This window comes from Mesoplodon mirus (genome assembly GCF_964341445.2).
Source record: "Mesoplodon mirus genome assembly, chromosome: 14".
NCBI lineage: Eukaryota > Metazoa > Chordata > Mammalia > Artiodactyla > Ziphiidae > Mesoplodon > Mesoplodon mirus.
Genome location: NC_138990.1, coordinates 50,132,483 through 50,158,257, shown reverse-complemented (window position 1 = coordinate 50,158,257; position 25,775 = coordinate 50,132,483). Strand labels below are relative to the sequence as shown.

General features: G+C 40.9%; 1 protein-coding gene across 2 annotated transcripts in view; it reads right to left on the bottom strand.

Annotated features, from left to right (window-relative positions):
* The window catches only part of SPAST (spastin), a 54,613-nt gene extending 37,931 nt beyond the window's left edge, over positions 1–16,682 (bottom strand). For both annotated transcript variants that reach the window (XM_082642247.1, XM_082642248.1), the window contains exon 1: positions 15,963–16,682. In XM_082642247.1, coding sequence (XP_082498373.1) covers positions 15,963–16,377 — 415 coding nt within the window. In that variant the 5' untranslated portion in view covers positions 16,378–16,682. The remainder of the gene's footprint in view (positions 1–15,962) is intronic.
* Between the last annotated feature and the right edge of the window lie 9,093 nt (positions 16,683–25,775).

The window sequence follows — 25,775 nt, the reverse complement described above, 5'->3', positions numbered from 1 at the left end:
CTATTTGGATGCTTACCTTCTAGTTTTTTATGAAGAAAATATCTGTTTACATGTATTTTTGGTTTTTTAATTTTAAAAAAGGGGTAAATTACAGAAAACAGTAAAATAGCATTTGCATTCTGTGTGGTGGGAACATTGATAACAATGTCGTATTTACTTAAAAATTTTAAAAATGAACTGCAACTTAACAGATACAACAGAAGTTCCTTTTTTGTGCCTCTTCCCATTCTCATGCTCCTTTCCTTCCCAGAAACCACTATCATGAATTGAGTGTCTACCTTACTTGTATATATTTTTCTATTGTTCCTACTTTATTTATATCATTTTATTTTAAAAATTTACATTGCTTTTTAGATCTATGTTGCTATACAGAGATTAGTTCATTCATCTCGACTCTGCATAGTATCCTATACCATCCTACAATTTATTCAACTATCTCCTATTAAAAGATATGTAGGTTGTTTCCAGTTTTTCAATATTTCAAATAATGTTGCAATAAACATTCTTGTACCTGTCCCCCTATGTACATGAGCCAGTTTCTCTTGAGTATATGCTTAAGAAGTAGAATTGATGAGTCATAGCTCATCACATATTCTCCATTTACCAGAAATCAACAAAATGCTTTTTGAGAGTGCTTGTGCCAATTTATACTCCTAACAGCAGTGTATGACAGTTCTCACTGGCAACATCTGAACAAAATCTTTTAAGGTGTTTTACCACATTACAGAGAGGCAAGTGAAATGACTGATTACAAATAAAATCACATGCTCAATAATTACTCTACTACCTAACATTCGTTGGTAACAGGAAGTTGATTTACTGCATTATTTGAATCTCCTTAAGTCAGTGTGACAGTAGAAAATGCATAGATATTTCTTACCTAAAAGTACAAGACCACCAGAGAAAGGATAGACATATAAATCAATGGAACAGAGGGACTTTCCTGGTGGTCCCGTGGTAAAGAATCTGCCTTCCAATGCAGGAGACGTGGGTTTGATCCCTGGTTAGGGAACTAAGATCCCACATGCTGCAGGGCAACTAAGCCTGCACGCCACAACTACTGGGCTCACGTGCCTCAACAAGAGAGCCCGCGTGCCACCAACTACAGAGCCCACGTGCCCTGTAGTCCACGTGCCACAACTAGAGAGAGAAAAAAGCCCACACGCCACAACTATAGAGAAGTCTGAGCACCACAATGAAAGATCCCACATGCCTCAACGCATATCCTGCATGCCACAACTAAGACCCGACGTAGCCAAAAACAAAAAAGAAAGAAAATTTAAAAAAAGTATCAGGGCTTCCCTGGTGGCTCAGTGGTTGGGAGTCTGCCTGCTGATGCAGGGGACACGGGTTCGTGCCCTGGTCCGGGAAGATCCCACATGCTGCGGAGCGGCTGGGCCCGTGGGCCATGGCCGCTGGGCCTGCGCGTCCGGGGCCTGTGCTCCGCAGCGGGAGGGGCCACAGCAGTGAGAGGCCCGCGTACCACAAAAAAAAAAAAAAAATCAATGGAACAGAAGTCCAAAAAGAGACCCCACATATATCATTGATTTGACTTTGACAAAGATGACAAGGTAATTCAATGGAGAAAGAATAGCTTTTTCAAAAAATGACGCTGGGTGCTTCCCTGGTGGCACACTGGTTGAGAGTCCGCCTGCCGATGCAGGGGATGTGGGTTCGTGCCCCGGTCTGGGAGGATCCCGCGTGCCGCGGAGCGGCTGGGCCCATAAGCCACGGCTGCTGAGCCTGAGCGTCCGGAGCCTCTGCTCCACAACGGGAGAGGCCACAACAGTGAGAGGCCCGTGTACCGCAAAAAAAAAAAAAAGACACTGGAATAACAGACACCCATACACAAAAAAACTTCACGTGACATACAAAAATTAACTTGAAATGGATCACAGACCTAAATGTAAAACCTAAAAATATAAAATTTACAGAAGAAAACATAGACAAAATTCTTTGTGATCTTGGCTTAGGCAGACCCTTCTTAGAACATAAAAATCACAAACCTTAAGAGGAAAAAAGTAGGACTTCCCTGGTGGCACAGTGGTTAAGAATCCACCTGCTAATACAGGGGACAGGGGTTTGAGCCCTGGTATGGGAAGATCCCACATGCCACGGCGCAACTAAGCCCGTGCACCACACTACAGAGCCTGCACTCCAGAGCCCGTGAGCCACAACTACTGAGCCTGTATGCCACAACTACTGAAGTCCACCCACCTAGAACCCGTGCTCTGCAACAAGAGAAGGCACCGCAATGAGAAGCCCATGCACCACATCAAAGAGTAGCCCCCGCTCACCGCAACTAGAGAAAGCCTGCACGCAGCAACAAAGACCCAACACAGCCAAAAATAAATAAATACATTTTTTAAAAAGAGGAAAAAACTGATAAACCAGACTTCATAAAAATTACAAGTTCCTGCTCTTCAAAAGATGGATCTGACAATGTAAAGACAGGCCACAGACTGACTGGGAGAGAATATTTGCAAAACAATATGTCTAATAAACGTCTTGTAAGCAGAATATATAGAGAACTCTTGCAATGATTTTTTTAAAAAGTCATTTAAAAATAGTGTGCAAAAGATCAAAACATACAGTTTACCAAAGAAGAGACATACATGGCAAATAAACACAAGAAAAGATGTTCAACATCATTAGCTGTTAGGGAACTACAAATTAAAACTCCAAGATTTTAATTTTGAATGGAAGAAAGTTACAAGTCACATTTGCAGGTGTGACTACAAAATGATACAGCTATTTTGGAAGAGTCTGGTAGTTCCTCATGACATTAACATATACTTATCACATGACCCAGCCCTTCTTCTATGTATTTACCCTAAGAAATAAAAACATCAAAGACCTAGACCTGTACATGAATGTTTACCAGCTTTATTCATAAGAACTAAAAACTGGAAACAACCCAGATGTCCATCATTTAGTGAACATATTAACAAATTGTGGTACCACCATACATAGACTACTACTCAGCAATAAAAAGAACAAATACTGATACATGTAGGAACATAGATGAATCTCAAAAACATGCTAAGTGAAAAAAGCCAGACACGAGAGGCTACACACTATATAATGCCATTTACATGACATTCAGTGAAGACAAAACTATAGGGACAAATCAGATTAGTGATTGCCAGAGGCTAAGGGGGAGGCAAAGGGATGGACTACAAAGAGACACAAGGGAGATTTTGGGGTGATAAAACATTCAATATATTGACTGTGGTGATGGTTTACACAGCTCTTTGTCATAACTCACTGAACTATAGATCCCTAAATAGGGTAAACTTTATATAAATTATACCTCAATAAATCTGATTTTTTAAAAGTGCAATACTCCAACATTTATGTATAAGAACATTTGTTGTGACTTGAATTATAATACTAGAGCTAAAATTTTGATTACAAGAGTAAGATTAGAAGAGAAAAACTAGAAAAGTATTTTAAAAACATCTGTTTGAAGGGATCAAAGAATTTTCAAAACAGTATGAAAATTACTAAAATTTGGAAGGAGGGACCATTTCACACCCATTAGGATGGCTGTTTTAAAAAAATTACCAAAATAGGGAAAAGAGAAGAGCCAACAGAGGTGAGCCTATGACTTGGGGCACTTTTCTGCTTGAAACAATTGTCAATTCTGAATGCAAATGTGACCAAGAAACTAAGCAGAGCTTTCAGCAGACTCATGGGACTAAGTTGACAAAAAATGAATTCCAGGGCATGCCAAGGAGAATAAGCGGCAATGATTCCAAGATTTTGGTTGGGACCCTGCATCACTGAAGAATTATGAACTAGGCCAGCCTGTACAAGGGCTGACACCCACACTCAAATCACTTCAGTCCCTTAAATTAGGGGAAACTACAAGCCCATAAGCTCCTACGTGATCATCCTTCTGACTAAAATTTTTTTTTAACCTTTGGCCATGCCATGCAGCTTGTGGGATCTTAGTTCCCCGACCAAGGATTGAACCCAGGCCCTGGCAGTGAGAGTGCCGAGTCCTGACACTGGACCGTCAGGGAATTCCCCCTTTTGACTAAATTATGGCAGAAAAATCAAACCTTACAATGGCGTCCAGCACACAAAAGGCCTTCATGATTCTTGAACAGTTCTTAATTTCCCTTACACATTTCCCTCTTTCCTATATGGGCCCCAACAACATTCAAACTCAACCAACCAGACTACATCAAATCAAGAGAAGAGTGGGATGGCAGAAACTTACAATGGTTGTAGTGGTAGTTGAAATTAATAGCCAATAATGTGAACTACAAGTGAACTACATAATCTAGGACCAACAACAGCCCAAGAGCCAAATAGAGTCAGCTGCCTGTTTTTGTATATAAAACTTTACTGGATCACACCCCCTATATGAGAGTGTTGAATAGTTTTGAAAGAGCACTTGAAATAATTATTAAATATATACACTAATATGTATAAAATAGATAACTAATAAGAACCTGCTGCATAAACAAATAAATAAAATAAAATTCAAAATTCCAAAAAAAAGAGAAATATTTATTAAATGGTTCAACAAAAAACCAAGAGAATGCAAAAATGGGCAAAGGACTTGAATAGACATTTTTCCAAAGAAGATATGCAAATGGCCAATAAGCACATGAAAAGATGCTTGATATCATAAGTCATTAGTGAAATGCAAATCAAAACTATGATGCAATACCACTTCACATTAATTAGGGTGGCCATTGTTTAAAAAAACAGAGACTTCCCTGGCAGTCCAGTGGTTAAGACTCCACACTTCCAATGCAGGGGCCTCGGGTTCGATCCCTGGTTGGGGAACTAGGATCCCACATGCCACATGGTGTGGCCAAAAGATGAAAAAATAAAATAAAGTAAAAATAAATAAATAAAAATAAAACAAGCAAACCTTGAAACTAACAAACGTGAAGAAATTAGAAACCCTTGTGCACTGGTGCTGGGAATGTAAAAATGCAAAGCTGGGGACTTCCCTGGTGGTGCAGTGATTAAGAATCCGCCTGTCAATGCAGGCGACACAGGTTTGAGCCCTGGTCTGGGAAGATCCCACATGCCGCAGAGCAACTAAGCCCTTGAGCCACAACCACTGAGCCTGCGCTCTAGAGCCTGTGAGCCACAACTACTGAAGCCCGTGTGTCTGGAGCCCGTGCTCCGCAACAAGAGAAGCCAACTCAATGAGAAGCCCTCGTACCGCGAGAAAGAGTAGCCCCCACTCGCTGCAAGTAGAGAAAGCCCGCTCACGGTAATGAAGACCCAACGCAGCCAAAGATTAAAAAAAAAAAAATTAATTAATTTTAAAAAATATGCTTAAAAAATGCAAAGCTGGGCTTCCCTGGTGGCGCAGTGGTTGAGAATCTGCCTGCTAATGCAGGGGACACGGGTTCGAGCCCTGGTCTGGGAGGATCTCACATGCCATGGAGCGGCTGGGCCTGTAAGCCATGGCCGCTGAGCCTGTGCGTCCGGAGCCTGTGCTCCACAACAAGAGAGGCCGCAACAGTGAGAGGTCCGTGCACTGCGATGAAGAGTGGCCCCCACTTGCCACAACTAGAGAAAGCCCTCGCACAGAAATGAAGACCCAACACAGCCAAAAAAATAAAAAATAAATAAATTAATTAATTTAAAAAAAAAGAGATTTCCCTCTATTCCCATTCTTTAAAAAAAAAAAAAATGCAAAGCTGCTGTGGAAAGCAGTTTGGCAGTCCCTCAAAAAAATTAAACATAATAATTACCTTATGATCCAGCAATTCTATTCCTAGGTGGATACTCAAAAGTATTGAAAAGGAACTCAGAGACTTGTATACCAATGTTTATAGTAGCATTATTAACAACAGATGGAAAGAACCCAAATATCCATCAACAGATGAAGGGATAAACAAAATGTGGTATATACATACAATGGAATATTATTCAGCCTCAAAAAGGAATGAAATCTGTTATATGCTACAAGGCTGATAAACATTGAAATGCTAAGTGAAATGTTAGACACCAAAGGACAGATATTGTATGACTCCACTTATATGAGGTACCCAGAATATGCAAATTCATAGAGACAGAAAGCAGAACAGAGGTTATCAGGGACTGGGAGGAGGGGAGTATGGAGAAGAGGAAATGGGGAGTTATTGTTTAATGGATGCAGAGTTGCTGTTTGGGATGATGAAAAGCTCTAGAAATGGATATTGGTGATGGTTACACAGTACTGTGAATGTATTTAATGCCAATGATTTGCATACTTTAATTGACTAAAACGGCAAATTTTGTTATCTATCTTTTACTACAATAAAAAAAATGACTAAATGACCCATTATAGGCAGTTTGCTGCTCTCTGGTATACAGCAATGAAAATGAACAATTACTGCCACAAGTAACCTCAAGGATTAATCTGACAAGCATAATGTTGAGCAAAAGGAGCCATACATAAAAAGAAGACATACTGTGTGATTTCACTGATAAAGCTCAAGATCAGGCAAAGGTGATTTATGGTGTAAGAAGTTAGGAACTGAAGATACCTTTGTGAAGGGTGGGGAAAGGTAGTGAGCAGAAGGGAGGATTTGAGAAAGGCAGGCTTCTGGAGTAATATTCTATTTCTTGACCTGGTGGGGTTTCAAACTGCTGTGCTCAGTTTAATAATTCATTAAGCAACACACTAACTGTGCATTTTATGTATGCTTTAATAAAAGTGTTCTTAAAAACTGAAAAAAATAGAGGAGGAAGATTAAATATATTGAAACGGAAAGTGAGTCCCCATACATTAAGTGAAAAAGGTTACAGATCAGTTTCTATGTAACATGGTTCTTTTCCTCTAATGAATATTTATGTTTATGTAACTAGACAAAATCAGGAAACTTATCAGTAATCATCTCCCTAAGGATAAGATTACAGAAGATTTTCACTTTCTATATTTGTGCATTATTTTAATTTTTGGGTTGTGTTACTGTACAAGCAACAAAAATACTGATGTTATCCATCCTTAAATAAAGATAATAATAGTGGAGGGACTTCCCTGGTGGTCCAGTGGTTAAGAATCCGCCTTCCAGTGCAGGGGACACGGGTTCAATCCCTGGTCAGGGAACTAAAATCCCACCTGCCGTGGGGCAACTAAGCCCGCATGTGCAACTACTGAGCCCACGCACCACAACTAGAGAAGCCTGCACACCACAACAAAGAGCCCATGCGTGGGGCTTCCCTGGTGGCGCAGTGGTTGAGGGTCCGCCTGACGATGCAGGGGACGCGGGTTCGTGCCCCGGTCTGGGAGGATCCCACATGCCACGGAGCGGCTGGGCCCGTGAGCCATGGCCGCTGAGCCTGCGCGTCCGGAGCCTGTGCTCCGCGGCGGGAGAGGCCGCAGCGGTGAGAGGCCCGCGTACCGCAAAAAAAAAAAAAAAAAAAAAAAAAAAAAAAAGAGCCCATGCGTGGAAACAAAAGATCCCACAATGAAGATCCCGTGTGCTGTAGCTAAGACCCAACACAGCCAAATTAACTAATTAATTTTTTAAAAAGTAAATCTATATTCTGTTTAAAAAAAAAAGAATAGCAGACTAATTTGTGAATCATCAACTGCATCTTTTCACTCACATGTTAGTGGTACCCAGATTGCCACAAGAAGGGTCAAAACATGAGTAGTTTGGGTAGGGAGAGAGGATGTCAGTTTGCAAGTATGTGAGTTAGAAGACAGAGATTTAAGTCCTTCTCCATCATTTAATAGCTGTATGACTTTGGGAAAGTCTGGCAATTGCTCTGAGTTTTAGCCTCCTTACCTAAAAACAAGATGACATTTCTTTTACCTCGTGAGTTGTGGCAAAGATCAAATGAAACAGGGCATGGGATAATACTTTAATAAAGAGGTATGTAAAAAATTACCTTTATCATACTTAGTAAATTTGTTAATAAATATAAATCCTTCCACTCCAGAACTGTATGCACTGTTGTATTTTAGCTCATAAAGCCCACTGCTTTTAACTTATCTATTTAGTCCTTCTTAAGCATCATTCTACAAACAACTCCAGGGAGTAAGTACATCCATTTTCCTACATAATTTTTTGCTAGCAACTTGCAAGTGTCACACTAGCGGAATAACGGGTATCTTTAAAAATCTTACAGTAGATTTTAATGTGTGCTAATCCACAATAAACCACAGAGACCATGAAGCATCAGACTAACAGCCCCCCGATTAATTCTCTCATAGTTCACTATCACAGAAAGGATCCTTTCTACTCTGTTTTAATTCAGCAAAAAAAGGCCATATTTGCTTTCATGTTCAACCATCAAGGTTTATTTCTGAAGTTAAGATTTATTTTTTCCCATTTAATTGGAAAGGTTTTGAATCCTATGTAAAGGAATCATTACAGTTTTGGACATTTTCTTTAAACCTTAAGAATTTCAATCAATTTATCTTCTTTAAAAGTCTTTTTTAATTTACTATGGATGGTAGGTAATTTTAATTTTCTTCTGTGCATTTTTGGTATTTTCCAATTCTCTATCAAGAGCTTGCATTCAGGGCTTCCCTGGTGGCGCAGTGGTTGAGAGTCCGCCTGCTGATGCAGGGGACACGGGTTCATGCCCCGGGCCAGGAAGATCCCACATGCCACGGAGCGGCTGGGCCCGTGAGCCATGGCCGCTGAGCCTGCGTGTCCGGAGCCTGTGCTCCGCAACGAGAGAGGCCACAACAGTGAGAGGACCGCAAACCGCAAAAAAAAAAAAAGAGCTTGCATTCATACATGAGTACATACATGAGAATAAAAAATCATTTCATCTCTTTTGTAATAAAAAGCTAGGATACTAAGTGACACTAAGGGGAGACTTCCATCTGTTTTTTCTGAACAAAGGGTCACAATTAGCAAAAATATTTTTATATCACTCTTCAGATAATTCGCCTTCTTCTTCAAATCTCATTTAGACTGCTGCTGTTTCATAAAAAGAGTAGTAAAAACTAGGTACCAAGGTTTAACAATGTTGTAACATAACCTCTAGAGGCTGTAACCTTAAAAGAACTGTAAAATTAATAACAATAGTTCCGGGACTTCCCTGGTGGCACAGTGGTTAAGAATCTGCCTGCCAGGGCTTCCCTGGTGGCGCAGTGGTTGAGAATCTGCCTGCTAATGCAGGGGACACGGGTTCGAGCCCTGGTCTGGGAGGATCCCACGTGCCACGGAGCAACTGGGCCCGTGAGCCACAACTACTGAGCCTGCACATCTGGAGCCTGTGCTCTGCAACAAGAGAGGCCGCGATAGTGAGAGGCCCATGCACCGCGAAAAAGAGTGGCCCTCACTTGCCACAACTAGAGAAAGCCCTCACACAGAAACAAAGACCCAACACAGCAAAAATAAATAAATAAATAAATAAACTCCTACCCCCATCATCTCAAAAAAAAAAAAAAAAAAAGAATCCGCCTGCCAGTGCAGGGGACATAGGTTCGAGCCCTGGTCCGGGAAGATCCCACATGCTGCGGAGCAACTAAGCCCGTGCACCACAACTACTGAGCCTGTGCTCTAGAGCCCATGAGCCAAAACCACTCAGCTCTTGTGCCACAACTACTGAAGCCCATGCGTCTACAGCCCGTGCTCCACAACAAGAAGCCACCGCAATGAGAAGCCCGTGCACCGCAACGAAGAGTAGCCCCCACTCGCCACAACTAGAGAAAGCCCGTGCACAGCAACGAAGACCCAGCACAGCCAAAAATAAGTAAATTAAATAAATAAAATTTTTAAAAGTTTGTAAAATAAATAAATAAATAACAATAGTTCCCATTTTCTGAGGACCTACTATGTGCAGACACTAAGTACTTTACAAACATTATCTCAGTGTAATAAGTAACTTGCCCAAGATCCTGTGGAGCCAGAATTCAAATGTCAATTTGGATAAGAGGCACTGCAATTTAAAAAGGATAAAATTAGACTCTCAAACCTGAGATAAAGAAAAGCAGCCCCTGACATCCAGGAGTTGGTACCGACAACTAAGCCTTGGTGTAACAAGGAAATGACCTGACATTACAACTAAGCCTTGGTGTTCTACTGAGTATAAACAATTCCACAGAACAACAACATCAGACAAGGTCACTCTATGATCATGATGGATGAAGACAAAAATGAGACCACTCTACAATCACGCCTAACACAGACAAAATGTGAACACTGGCCAAGCCATGAAACACCAAACATCCCCCTCTTCAGGCTAATGACTGCTTCTTAACCAATTGCAGCTTCATCCTCACTCTAGTCTTCTCTCTTTCTGGGTTAGATTTAAGATACTTAATCAGAGAATTATCCCCAATTCCTGAAAACATCCAGTCCAGAGCAAAACTCTGCTTCCTTAAATCCTCCTTAAAATCACCTAATAGAAGCCCAAATTCTGTAAGTTCTTTTTAGCCTTTTCCTGAGATACACCATGGTTCTCCATGGTGTGTGTTCTCTTGGTTACAATAAGTAATAAATCCCACTTGTTCAGCCATAGATGGGTGTTCTAGTGAAAGCTCACTGAAAGGAACTGACAAAATCCACTTAAGAACAACAACTAATTCTCTCCCTCTCTACTGCAGCATAAAATATCTGCAAAAGAACAGAAAGATATGTGAATAAGTATAACATGTCTAGCTATACCTATATAGCTGTAAAACACTTACTAGTCCCAGGAAAATTGTGGATTTTGACATTTTTCTTTCCTCACTACCAGAATGAACCACTGAGATGTGAGTGTGTTCAAAGATGTTTTATTCTATAGGATGTCTAGCATGAGCATTTGTTAATAATTCACAAAGCAAGAGAAAAAAAGGCTAGCTCACTGATTAATACCTTCACTGATCTTATACAGGTCAAGAGAGTGGAAAATGAGTAGAAAAGTAGAGAATCTACACTTTGCCATAATTGAAAAATCTAACTACTACTGGGCAGAGCACAGAGAATAAGATAGTGGAAAAGAGGCAGGAAGGGTTAGGGAAGATCCTTCTTCAATAATTTAATATCCATTTACTGACTACCCCTTAATTGTCATCAGGATGACTAACAATAATCTTAGTAATCTAGTTACCAGGTGAGTTTTATACGGTTCAACTGTATTCTGTATTAGGAAGAATATAAACTGCAATAAAAATCAGCTAAAAACAGAACAAGGAATGAAGTTCATAAAAGTGGCTGCCTTTTTGTCTCTTTAGTGCAAATGCCACTAAATATTCTTGAAGAGAAATATAAAGTGTTTATTGTTTATTTAATAAAAAATAATGTTATTCTCTGGGAAAAGTATGATATTATCAGAATGTCCATCCATCAGAATAATTCTTTCCTTGTTCTAATCATTTAAAGCAGAAATCAGGCACAAGAAAATTGTCTGAAATCAATCCTTTCAAAATGTTATCTAGTAGTTTTTAGGAATAAAAGGAAGTATACCAAATCTGATACTTCTGATATCTAATCTCTAGCTTCACCTTCTGAAAATAGATGTGGATAAGCAAGTATTTTGTGTGTTTTAAATAAAGTACTACATTGGATTATATGAAATTATAGTACATGGTAACTAATTTTTTAAAAAACCTTCCGTTTTAAATATAAACTGACTAGGAATAAATAAAAAAGGATTTTATTTAGATAACTTCTATCCTTGATGCCAGATGCTGCAGCCCTATCTTATCCTGAGAAACTGGCTCTCTCTCTTTCATACAATACATTGGGCCCTTACTGTCTGTCAAGTCCTACACACTTGAGGTACTGAGCCACACCTGAAGAACCTGCACCACTGTATTACTCAGGAGACCCCAGGCTTGTCTACCAGCAGGAGCCACCCAAAGCACGTTAGGTCACGTTCTGGTTAATCCAAAGAACCACTATTACAACCTTCTCTTCTCCCCCAAGTATTCCAAGGGGCCCTTGGAATTACAAAACAGAGAACCTGCTTCATATAAAACAAACAGGGGCTTCCGTGGTGGCGCAGTGGTTAAGAATCTGCCTGCCAATGCAGGGGACACGGGTTCGAGCCCTGGTCCGGGAAGATCCAACACGGCGTGGAGCAACTAAGCCTGTGCACCACAACTACTGAGCCTGTGCTCTAGAGCCCACAAGCCACAACTACTGAGCCCATGTGCCACACCTACTGAAGCCCGCGCACCTAGAGCCCGTGCTCTGCAACAAGAGAAGGCACCGCAATGAGAAGCCTGCGCACCGCAACAAAGAGTAGCCCCCACTTGCCGCAACTAGAGAAAGCCCACACGGAGACAAAAATAAATTTATTTTTTTTAAAAATAGCTTGGTTTCAGATAAATTTAGGCCTTTATGAAAGTTCAGTGTCAAAGTTGAGTATGCCATAGAAAAGAATAAAATTCAAAATAAACAGCCACCTTATAAACCACATTTATGTATTACCTTGTTAAAATAAGATTTAATTTGGCCTTTATTATTTGAAGGCACCAAATGTGTCAATTAACTAATATCACTACAGTCTGAAATAGCCCACTTCACCTGATGAAATAAAGTGGCTTTCAGTATATTTAGAAGCTAGGTCAAGTTTTTAACGGAAAGGGATTGCACGACATTACTAGCCCCTTAATGGTTTAGGGGCTAACTACAGAGTTAGGAAACCTTTGAACACTATCCAATTCATTTCAATTTGTTCGTATATATTTTGATGCAGTAGGAAAGAGGGAGAATAAAATTCTTCTGAAATTAAGTTCTGTATTGTCAAGGATGGCTGAGAGGCAAATAAATTTCAAATGTGAACTCTGGCAACCACTGAATTAAAGGTAAAGTAAAAACATTTTCAATATGCTAAAGGAAAAATTTGAGATAGAAGAGAACCACGACAATGTAAACTCAGTTTTACTTCACTGTCAAAGGAAAATTAATATAACTAATTTGTTTCAGTTCGAACTAATTTATTTTGTCATATAATGCATCAGTTGTAGAACTCAAACTAGAGTTATCATTGCCTGTTCTGCTGTCCACTTTATAAACTAACTGTATAAATAAAGCAAAACCTTTGAATAGAAACATTATCAGCTGAGAGTGAAATATGTGGTACAGAGATTGCTGAAAATATTTACACTTAAATATTTTAAGAGGAATTAAATATAATAGACGTATATATGCGATACCCAAAGATAAGTCACCAGCATGAAACCCAAGGTCTGAATTCCACTTCCATTACCTACCCCTCACATGGAACTGATTTCTCTTTAAATCTAAGAGTCCAGGATCCTTTTTTTTTAATACCTAAGTTTTCCTTGACCTCTTATGCTACCTCCCAACTCCCATCACCCAGTGTTAACAAAATTTCTTTGTATTTACTGGAATTGATCTACCCTTAAATATATTCCCTCTATTCTAAAACAACTTTTGACCTAGATTAGTAAACTTCAAAGGGCTCTATTACAATAAAACAGTGCAATAAAACAGTGCTTCTCTAGGAAGGGATAATGGTATGCTTCTTCATCCTCCCTAGGAGATCGTGGATGCTCCTTAGAGATAAAACATGAAGCAACAGGGAGTTCCCTGGTGGCGCAGTGGTTAAGAATCCACCTGCCAATGCCGGGGACATGGGTTTGAGCCCTGGTCCGGGAAGATCCCGCATGCCGTGGAGCAACTAAGCCTGTGCACCACAACTACTGAGCCTGCAAGCCAAAACTACTGAAGCCCACACGCCTAGAGGCTGTGCTCCGCAACAAGAGAAGCCACCGCAACGAGAAGCCTGTGCACCTCAACGAAGAGCAGCCCCTGCTTGCCACAACTAGAAAAAGCCCACACGCAGCAACAAAGACCCAACACAGACAAAAATGAATAAATATTTTAAATATATATATATATATATTTTTTTTTCTTTTTGCAGTATGCGGGCCTCTCACTGTTGTGGCCTCTCCCGTTGCGGAGCACAGGCTCCGGATGCGCAGGCCCAGCGGCCATGGCTCACGGGCCCAGCCGCTCCGCGGCATATGGGATCCTCCCAGACTGGGGCACGAACCCGTATCCCCTGCATCGGCAGGCGGACTCTCAACCACTGCACCACCAGGGAGGCCCTTAAATATATATTTAAAAAAAAGAATGAAGAGATTAAAAACTTCCCTCCCAAAACACATGGTATTCTTTTCTTAAATGTGCCTTTCTTTTTTTAAAAAAATAAATTTATTTATTTATTTGTTTTTATTTTTGGCTGTATTAGGTCTTTGTTGCTGCCCATGGGCATTCTCTAGTTGAGGCAAGTGGGGGCTACTCTTCTTTGTGGTGTGCAGGCTTCTCATTGTCGTGGCTTCTCTTGTTGCAGAGCATGGGCTCTAGAGCGCAGGCTCAGTAGTTGTGGCGCATGGGCTTAGTTGCTCCGCAGCCTGTGGGATCTTCCCAGGCCAGGGATTGAACCCATGTCCCCAGAATTGGCAGGTGGATTCTTAACCACTGCACCACCAGGGAAGCCCCACGCCTCCTTTCTTCAACGTTCTTAACCTCCACTCTGTCCAAAACCCATGAATACCTGCCTCCTTCCTTATATCCTACTTCTCAGTCCAAGGCCTCACAAAGGAAATAAGTTTCAACAAAACTGACATTCTAGAACAGTTTCTGGAGTTGGTAGTGGAGACACTACAAATGAACTGCAGATTGCTTTTTTTTTTTTTTTAAACTAATGGACAATAAAAATGAGTAGTTAGAGGGAAAAGAAGATCTCAGCATACTGGAGTTGGGACGAAAGGAGGGATTTTCAAAATGCTATAAGACTCCTTCTAACTCCATAAAAAATTGGGCATTAGCAATTAGCATAGGTTTGGAATGACCTGCTTTAATCTTTTGAACCTCAGTTTGTTCATCTGTAAAATGCTGATACTAACAGTACCTTCACCTCACAGGGTAATTGTGAGGACTAAACAGATAACACATGCAAAGCTAAGAGCATACAGTGCCTAGCCTATAGAAAGACTAAAAAACGTTAGCTTAAAAGAAATCTGAAGGATGTAGTACCCTTGCTTTCATTCAGAAATAGAAATCTTTAAATTTTATTGTAAAATGGTATTATAAATTAATCCTATTGACTCAATTTCTTTAAATTTTATTTATTTATTTATTTTTGGCTGCATTGAGTCTTCTTCATTGCCACGAGTGCGGCCTTCTCATTGCAGTGGCTTCTTTTGTTGTGGAGCACCGGCCCTAGGTGCGCAGGCTTCAGTAGTTGTGGCTTGCAGGCTCTAGAGCGCAGGCTCAGTAGTTGTGGTGCATGGGCTTAGTGGCTCCACGGCATGTGGGATCTTCCCGGACCAGGGATCAAACCCGTGTCCCCTGCGTTGGCAGGCGGATTCTTAACCACTGCCCCACCAGGGAAGTCCTCACTCAATATTTCAATTTAAAAATGTAGAGGTTACCTTGGAACACTTACTTAGATGAGATCAAATTAACCAGGAGCAAAAGTTTTATACTAAAATAGAACTTTATTGAAAAATACTTAGAAGTCATTACATTGATAAAAATGACTGTTATGAAACTTTTAAAACAGTGCAAATTCAGCTGTAATCATATGCAGCTGTTCCTTTCAAAACTGAGTCACCATTTGTTCTTTTTTTCTGACACTACAGTACTCTGCTTTCACTAAAAGCCTATAACAAGGCACAGCTTCTTCGATATCAAAACCTTTTGGAAAACCTGGCTCAGAGGAAGCCACTCACTGTTTACAGCGCTAGAAAGGATCTGTGTGGTCACTCTAGGACAACTGTCACTGTCACCAGCACGTCTGGGTGTCTCATAGGGACTTGGGTCATGCAGAAGTGTAGGTGTAGGCTAGTGTCTGAAACAAAGTCACCGGCTAGGGTGCCTGAGAGGAGAGAGGTGTTTAACTGAGAATCGTGGAGGACGAGGGTCTAAGCCGAGGAAGCAGTCTCACCGGGCAGATCAATTACGGGGGAGCACCACCGGCTCCCGCAGGAAAGGGACGCAGGTGTTGCCCTCCCTCGGCGACCCCACCGCTTTCTTCCCGGCGCCGCCGCCCCCTCCCCCCAGGCCCCCAGTTACCTTTCTCGTCCTCATCGATGCGCAGAGCAACGGAGATGTACTCGAAGGCCTGCTTGTGGAAGGCTCGGACGCGCTCGGCCTCCCCGCCTGGCACTGGCGCCGGGGGCGAGGCCGAGGCCGGCGCCGGCGCGGCCCCGGAGCTCCTCTTGGCGGCCATGAGGGCGCGGGAGAGGCGCTGGCAGAGCCACACGAAGAGGAGCCCCAGGTGGAAGGCGACCAAACGCAGCAGCGCGAAGCCTACGAACAGCGGGTAGGAGAAGTAGTACAGGTTCCGCTTATGCGGCGATTGGGGCGAAGGGGCCGGCCTGGGGGCGGGGCGGGAGGGGGCCAGGCAGTGGGGCGGAGGCCTGGGAGGCACCGGGCTGCTGGGGCCGCCGGAGCCTTTCTTCTTCCCTCTTCCACCCGGAGAATTCATTCACAGCTCCCACTGCCGCCGCCGCCATAACCCGCCTCCCGCAGACCGACGGCAGCCAAGCGACGGCGGCGGCCACTGGGACGGCAAGGGCCACAGACCCTCACGCGCCCGCCGGTCCCAGGAGCTCGGCACCCCGGCGCGCTGCTCTCCAGCCCCGCCCCTTTCTCCTTGCTCGGCCAGGAGCACAACCCCTTCTCCTCCTCCTGCGGTCGGTAGCTCCTGCCCCTCCCTCTCTGTCCTCTCAGCCGCTTGGTAGCTCAGAACCGCGGCCGGGCGCGCACGCGTACGCGCACGCCCTCCCGAGTCTTTCTCAGGCGCGTGCGCGCACGCCGCCGTCTTTGTTGCCCTGAGCTCTTACTGCGCGTGTGCGGCTCCCGCCACTCCGTCCCTTCCCCGCGGAACTACATTTCCCAGTGTGCAGTTCGGCTTACGTCTGCCATAGGGACCGGTCGCTCAGTCGACTTCGCTGACCCTGGGAGCTCTTTAGCAGGGAGCTTAGGCTATCAACTCACTGGAGGGACCGCTGCAGCTTGGGGTCGCTCGGCTAGTTCTCAGGGCCATCTTACGGTGTCATAGTTTTCTTATATTTCTTTCAGCATTTTCTGCCAGTCTTCCGCAAAGGATGGTTGATCTGAGTTCCATCACAGAAGTAATGGGTCCCAATCTAGTAATTATTATGAGAGGATAGCAGTTGTAGAGGCGTACAAAAACTTAAGGTCACCAAAAACGAAACTGTTAGCTCATTGTGATGGAATCATCAGTTCCAGAGATTTAATTATTAAATTAGTACGTGTTGACATGTCTAGTCTGAAGAATTAATGTTTGAATAAGGGAATCCTTAGGTTTTGTTCAGTAATCCCATACTTCCTGAGCATTTCAGACTGGGCCTTTTTTTTTTTTTTTTTTAATTCTACTCGACTTCGCTTCCTGTATTCTCATGAGCTGCAAGCACAGAACCCTGCTTCCCAGATCACAGAGGTGGAAGCACTAGGTTAACCATACTCTCCTAGAAACTGGAATCTTGGATGGAAACACTGGGGTAGAAGGTAGTAAGAACTGAGTGTTCTAAAGAGCTGCTCTATCAGTTTATTTCATTGAGATCCGCAGAACTACCAGGTTCCTGGACTGGTCACTTACTTGATAACCTATCCCAAAACTATTCAGTCTATTTCTCTATTTTTCTGCTTCTGTTTCTCCTTCCCTCCTTCTCTCTTTTTCTCTCTCCTACTATCTATCTCCGTATCTTTTTTTCTCTCTTCTCTTTCTCTTTTTACTTGGAATAGCCGTAATTGTTTCTTGTTGCCCCAAACTAAGGAATACTAATTGAAGTAAAGACCCCATTGTTTACAGTGTGAGGTTTACAAGTGCTTCCAAGACTCTCCACCTTCTGGCCACAACTTTATCTAGCTTTTCCCCACCACTACTCCCCTACAAATGTAGGCTATTGCAAAAATGACTTACTCCCTGTTTCCCTTTTACTGTTCCCCACCCCTTTTCCTGCCTCTGTGGCTCGGCCATTTCCTCATTCTGAAATGCTTTCTCTCTTTCACATCTGATTCATTTCAATTCCTAACTTCCCTCTTTTGAACCCTGTGGTACTTTTTGTTGTGTGAAATCTATTAGATTTATACATATATCATGTAAACAAGATGTATACAATGGGCCCTCTGTATCCGTTGTTCTGCATCCGAATTCAACCAACAGCAGATGGAAAATATTTGGAAAAAAATTCCAGAAAGTTCCAAAAAGCAAAACTTGAATTTGCCACATGGCCTGCAACTATTTACATAGCATTGTATTACATTGTATTAGGTGTTGTAAGTAATCTAGAGATAATTTCAGGTGTATGGTAGGATGTGAGTAGGTTATATGCAAAAACGATGTCATTTTATGTAACAACCTTGAGCATCCTGGCTTTTGGTATTGGGGGGGTGGTTCCTGGAACCTACCCCACACCCCCAAGAAACTAAGGAACAACTGTATAACATATATATAATTTAAAGAAAAATAATAAAATAAACAGCATCTATTTTAAGAAAAACTAATGTAAGCAGTTCCTTGAAGCACTCTGTGAGCCCCTCCCTAATCTCGAACTCTTTTCTCCCCCTCTAGAGGAAGCCACTATCCTGAATTTTGGTTTTTGTTTTTTTTTCTATGGCCAACACCCCCCCGCCCCGCCCCGCCCTGCCCCCGTGGCCTGTGGGATCTTAGTTCCCCGACCAGGGATAGAGCCTGTGACCCTTGCAGTGGAAGTGCAGAGTCTTAACCACTGGACCTCCAGGAAATTTATCCTGAATTTTGTACTCATCATTTTTTTCTTTTCATTTTAGTTTTGTGTATACATTAACATATGTAAATATGCTGTATAGTTGCCTGGTTTTTACCTTACACAAATATAATCATATTGCATGTATTCTTTTTTTTTTAATTAATTAATTTATTTATTTATTTATTTTGGCTGTGGTGGGTCTTCGCTGCTGCGCGCAGGCTTCTCATTATGGTGGCTTCTCTTGTTGCAGAGCATGGGCTCTAGGCACGCAGGCTTCAGTAGTTGCAGCACATGGCCTCAGTAGTTGTGGCTCGTGGGCTCTAGGGCACAGGCTCAGTAGTTGTGGAGCACGGGCTTAGTTGCCCCACGGCATGTGGGATCTTCCCGGACCAGGACTCGAACCCGTGTCCCCTGCATTGCGAGGCAGATTCTTAACCACTGCGCCACCAGAGAAGTCCCTGCATTTATTCTTCTTAATTTGATTTTTCTGCTCAATATTAAGTATTTGAATTGCCTCCTTGTTGATTCGTTTTCACTGCAACTGTTAAATGGGTATTTAGTTTGGTGCCAGCCTTTTTGTTTTTCCTTAAGTAACTAACTTTTTAACTTAGCCAAGACACTGCCCAGTAGTAGAGTGGCTCTAGAGTCCGACTGGTTGCATTCAAACCTCTGCTCCCCCACTTTCTGTGAACTTGGACTAGTGACTTGGCCTTCACATCTGTAGTTCAGCTTCCACATCTATCATCAATACATAATAATGTAGTAGTAGGAAGTGCCTGGAATGAAGTTGCGACTTGATATTTGTTGAAGAATTGTTCTCCCACATCTACATATATACTATAATCCAACAAAAAGTATTGGCAAGTTTCTGAGCACTCTTTGCTCTTTACCAAGACCACAGTTATCCTCAGGTCATTTTTCTTTCCCTTAGAATTTCTTTTCCTCCTACTCCACTGTCAAAATCCTTCAAGGCTTAACTCTAATATTATCTTCTTGATAAATCCTTCCCTTATCACCTCCAGCAGAAATGATCCAATTTTTTAATTCTTACAACAATATGGTTGTGTTACTCTATGGCTCCTCTAATATATTGTCTTGTGTTATTGTTATTTAAATACTTTATCACCTCCTGATATAGATTATAAACTCATTTCAAGACAGTGGCCAAACTTTACATATTTTGGCTCACTTTCTGCACCTAGCCTGATGCCTTGCTTATGGTACTCATTTAATAAATATTAATAATTTGAAAAATGATTCAAACATGGTAATTGTTGTAGATTTCTGTTGCTGTGTAATAAACCACTCAAAAACTTACTGACTTAAGATAACAGCCATTTATTTACTCACAGTTCTGTGAGTCAGCAATTTGGGCTGAGTTTGGTTGGGTGGTCCTTCTGCTGGCCTTGCCTGGGTTCATTTATGTGAATGCAGTAATCTGCTGCAGGCTTGACCAGGGCTGAGTGGCCTAGTTATCTTCATTCACATGTCCAGATGCTGGTGGTGGCCTTTGGCTGGGCATGTATCTCCAGCAGGGTATTCCAGACTTCTTTATATAGCATCTGTCTTCCAAGAGAGCATGAGTCGAAGATGCAAGGGCTCTTGAAGCCTAAACTTCAAAGTTGCACAGTGTAATTTCTGCTGCATTCTCTTGTCAAAGCAAGTCACATGGCCAGCTCCAACATAAGAGATGGGAAAATAAATTCTACATCCTTATGGAGGAGTAGCAAAGTCACATTGCAAAGAGGTGTATAAGTAGGGATGAAAGAAATTATTGTGGCCGTCTTTGCAAGTAATCTACCACAGTGATTATGTACAAAATTTCCTTTTACCTCAATTTCAGATTAGATCTTAAGATGGATTGCTCATCTAAAAAAGCATTTCCCAGTCACTTTGCTGAGTCATAAAAACATTCCTAGTTTCAGTCATGAGGTAAATTAACGTAAGTTTAAGGAGACAACAGCAGCAATGATGATGATGATGATTACTACTACTACTAGCTAACATTTATTGAACCCATATTCTAGGCTAAGCAGGTTAACTTTTACTGTTGTAGTCAATCATCACTATTTGAGTTAAGCATTATGGTCTCTATTTTTTTAAATAAGGAATTTGAGGCTCTAACAGTCTGTTACTTGCGCAACATCACATATAAGTTAATGACACACACTACTTTAGGGTTTTAAGGTTAAAATCTGGGCTTCCAAAGAAAAACATTTTTACCTAGACTGTTTATATTTTATTAGTCGTGAAATAAATGTATCATTAACCCCTGGAACAAGAGTGATCTTTCATTCCTGAGCATCCAGGTATTGAGTTTCTGGCCCCTGGCCTCTCACTTGCGAAGTCCCTGCTATCCAGTTGTTCTTAATATTGACTGCTTTTCTGTACCTTTGTCATTTTTTTGTTTGGTAAAAATATGGGCTTGAGAGTGAGAAAGACTGGGGTTGGTATTTTGGTTCTGCCACTTATTAGTTGTGTGTTATGGAGCAAGTTCTTTAATTAACTCATCTGTAAAATGGGTGGAATAAGAATTAAATTACAAAATGAAAGAATACACCTAAAAACTCCTGCATAATACCTGCAATGTAAGAGGGCTCAATAATTTTATTTGTTTTTATCTCTTACATGTACAATGTCATTCCAGAATTCAGACTCTACTAGGATCTCAATTTTTAATAATGTCAGTCCACATCTTCTGCCCCTTGGAATTATATCCCAGTCAAATCCATTTTCTGAATTAACATCTTTTAAAATTTGTCTCAGGAAAAATAGTGCCTGGATATTACACTGGCTTTATAATCTCCCTGGACTGAAGATCCTAACCTTCTCAGCCATTTAACCTACAGTGTGACAGCCTCCCAGCTTTCAGATGGCAAGAACTTGCAGGACACTTAATCTTGAAGGGAATCTGGGCCAGTTTCACCAGGACAAAAAGGAGGAGCTGAGTACTGAGCTAACTAATCCAGGACATTTGGTCACTTTATCACTTTAACCCATTAATTTATTTAGAAAGTGACTACCACTAAATAGTTTTTTTTGGATATTTTAGCTCTCCTTCTCTTCTAAGGAGCTCCTCAAACCTTCAGATTGAGAGATGCTGAATTATTTGAAGTAGGGACCAATGACACTTATTAAGGACTTCTTTTCAATTAAAAAAAAAAGGAAAATAAAGTGGAGCACCTAGAACCAAGAGAAGAGATGACTGATTTTGAAAAAGGCAGAAAACTTAAAAGAGAGAAACAGAAGGCATGGTTGGAGGTAGGGAATGGGAAGAGTAGAGTAACAATTAGGGGATTATTATCCTATAGCTGTGTTAATAAGCAAAAGCATCGTTGCGGACAATTAATCATTTCCCCATATTGAGTTCACATTGTGACATATATTAGTCATTCATTTGTTCAACAAATAGATAGTAAGCACAGACAACGTGCCAGCTGACGAGTAAGTTGCCAGGATATAGTAGGGAATAAGAGCAAGTTTACAGTCTAATACAATGGCTAAAAAAATCAAATAACAACAAGACACAGTGGTCAGACATATAACATATATGAGTTCCATGTGTGGGTGTGGAATTCAAAAATGTGTATATGATGTGAATAAAAAAGATTTTGAGAAATTGGAGAGTAGCCTTCCCTTATTAAATGGGACAGCTGTTACTCAGCTCCCGCTGATTTTTGCCTTTCAGAAGTGTGTGGCCTCTGTTGCCAAAGTTTAAAACATATCAAGAGAAACCAGAATTCTGAATTTTTATGTGAAATTTATTGCTGAGGAGATTCTGGCTCAAAATTTTATTTTATTTATTTTTTTTTTTTTTTTTTTTTTTTTTTTTTTTTTTTTTTTTGCGGTATGCGGGCCTCTCACTGCTGTGGCCTCTCCCGTTGCGGAGCACAGGCTCCGGACGCACAGGCCCAGCGGCCATGGCTCACGGGCCCAGCCGCTCCGCGGCATATGGGATCCTCCCAGACCGGGGCACGAACCCGTATCCCCTGCATCGGCAGGCGGACTCTCAACCACTGCGCCACCAGGGAGGCCCTGGCTCAAAATTTTAAAACAAACAAACCAAAACAAAACTGAGGTACCAGTTTGAGATTCTCTAGTTTACAGAGTATCTGTTACTAGTGAAAGTGTGAATGAACTCATGTTTTTGAAATAGTATTAGGTGTAACAGTATAAATTGTTACCTAATTTGCTCAGCTCAATTTTTAAAGCTGTGAGGCTATGGAAGCGTAAGCGGAGTCAGTTAATACTGGATATTAAATGAATTCCTCCATTTAATTTCTTTGTTAGTGTTTCAGTCTGTATTATGTCCCCTCCACCCCATCCCTCCCTGCTTTGCTTAAATAATTATTCTTTGTTCCAAACTGCTCCAAGGATACCTGCTTACATTTATTTCAACCTCATCTGAACTCCTTCAGAATTTGTGCTCTATATCATTCATCTTAACCTTTAATCAGTTATCTTTTTTGTCATTTAAATGTATGACATATGTATGTCTGATCGAGCTGAACTAGAATACAAATTTATGAGGGCAGGCACTGTAATTTATATTTATCTTAAGCTCTCCAAGAGTTTAAGATCCCCACGTTAACCCTGAGATTTGGTGATTTGCTAGGACTCACAGGACTCAGCATATAGTCGTACTCACAGCTATGATTTATGACAGCAAAAGGATACAAAGCAAAATCAGCAAAGGGAAAAGGCACATGGAGCAAAGTCTGAATGAAACCCAGCATCAACTTCCAAGAGTTTTCTCTCAGTGGAGTCACACAGGACACAATTCTTCCAGCATTGAGGTCTGACAACATGTGTGAAATGTTGTCTACCAGGGACACTCATAAGAAATTCAGTCCTGCTGATCATGTAGGTACTCTCTGCCTAATACATACTAAAAGTCCAGACTCCTAGAAGGAAAGCACGTGCTTAACATAAACCATATTTTTTGCACAAACATTTTAGGCCCAGTGAGTCACTCTCATCATTTAGGGAAAGTTTTATATCAGTGTAGGGAACTGTTTATCACTCAAATTCCTAGATACCAGCCAATCTTGCAAGCAGGACTTCCTAAGGCCAGCAGTCTCAGGCCTGCTATGTTAACTCTTTTCTGCATATGCCTCATAAATACATGGGTAAAGGGAAGAATAAACTGGAAGATTTTTCTTTTAATGCTGTCACACAACCAATTAGACTCATTACTCATATAAATATTCTTCCCCATTATTGCCTATGTTACAAATAATAAGGTAACATATTTTGCAATTAAAAAAATTTATCCAAATATTTTTGGTCTTTTTTGGGGGGGGCCATGCCACTCGGGATCTTAGTTCCCTACCCAGGGATCGAACCCATGCCCCCAGCAGTGGAAGCACAGAGTCTTAACCACTGGACCACCAGGGAAGTCCCTGGTCTTTTTCTTTTTTTTTTTTTTTTTCTGTACATGGGCCTCTCACTGTTGTGGCCTCTCCCATTGCGGAGCACAGGCTCCGGACGCGCAAGCGCTGCAGCCATGGCTCACGGCCCAGCCGCTCCGCAGCATGTGGGATCTTCCCGGACCGGGGCACGAACCTGTGTCCCCTGCATTGGCAGGCGGACTCTCAACCACTGAGCCACCAGGGAAGCCCTTTAGGTCTTCTTGAAATGTGGTTGGTGTCCCTCCACACGAACTGAATTCAGAGGGTCCATTTACACTCAATAAATTCTATGTATTTCTCTGCAAACACATTTGTGTGTGTGTGTGTGTGTGCTGGATCATGTTCTTTACTTCTCTAAGCACTTTCTCTCCCACAAATTATTTAAAAGAAAAAAACAGATTAGAAACAACAACAATAATAGGTAGAACAATATCACAATAATGAAGTACTTAGGTTTCACTTAGATTTATATAACTTTTGTTTACAAAGCAGTTTCATCTATCTAATCTCATTTGATTCTCTCTGTGAAGAATTGTTATGCTAATTATATATGTGAAAAAACATGAAGCTCAGAAGTGTTAAACTATTTGCTTAATTCCACATGGCAAACAAATGAAGGAACCAGGTTTTAATACTTAACTAATCCCAAATCAATTCTTTCTCTACTACACATATTGTATTATTCCTAAATAGGTATTGCCTGTCTAAATAGGTTAATATTTTATTAACAGAATTTGCATCATGTCTGTAAAAAGGGGGTCAAGAACAGTAGCAAAATTATTCTAGATTCTAGAATTCTAGTTCTAGAATCTATAACTACTATCTCCCCAAAACCCCAAGAAAGGAAGTCTAGAGACTAGTATTTTGGTGCAACTGCTTGCTTTCCCTATAAATTCACTTCTTTTGAAAAAATATTTATCAAATATAAGAAACAAAAAATGAAAAGATGAATATAATAAGATCTTTGCCTTTGAAGAACTAAAAAATCTAATTGTGTTTAACTGTAAACAAAATATAAGGCAGGATGAGGTAAGTACCATAATAAATAGACATAGTGGAAGTAGATGAGAGGAGTACTGAACAAAGTTTGGTACTACAAGTCCAAATAAGAGCTAAATGTTATTCTCTTTCTTTTAATTTATCCCATTCTAGACAGTACACAAGACATAAAACAGAAACTAACAACAACAAAGAAATAGTACACAATATTGCAAATTTCTGTCATAATGATGGCTTTCAGGGCCATCTTTTTATTTTAATTTTTTTATTGAAGTATAGTTGATTTACAATGTTGTGTTAGTTTCAGGTGTACAGCAAAGTGATTCAGATATATGTGTATACCTATGTATATATATATATTTTTTTTTTCAGATTCTGTTCTGTTACAGGTTATTACAAAATATTGAGTATAGTTCCCTGTGCTCTACAGTAGGTCCTTGTTGGTTATCTATTTTATATATAGTAGTGTGTATATATTAATCTCAAACTCCTAATTTATCTCTCCCCCTTTCCCTTTTGGTAACCGTAAGTTTGTTTTCTATGCCATACTCTTTAGAATTTTTAATTTCATATCAAAACAACATTCTACAGTATTTTGAATTAATTTTATACTTCCTATAACTTTCTTGCTACTTTGTTTCTATCATTTCTAGCTGTTATTTACTTATATTTATTTATTTATTTATTTTTGCTCAGTTCTCTGCTGCTATGGCTTTTTC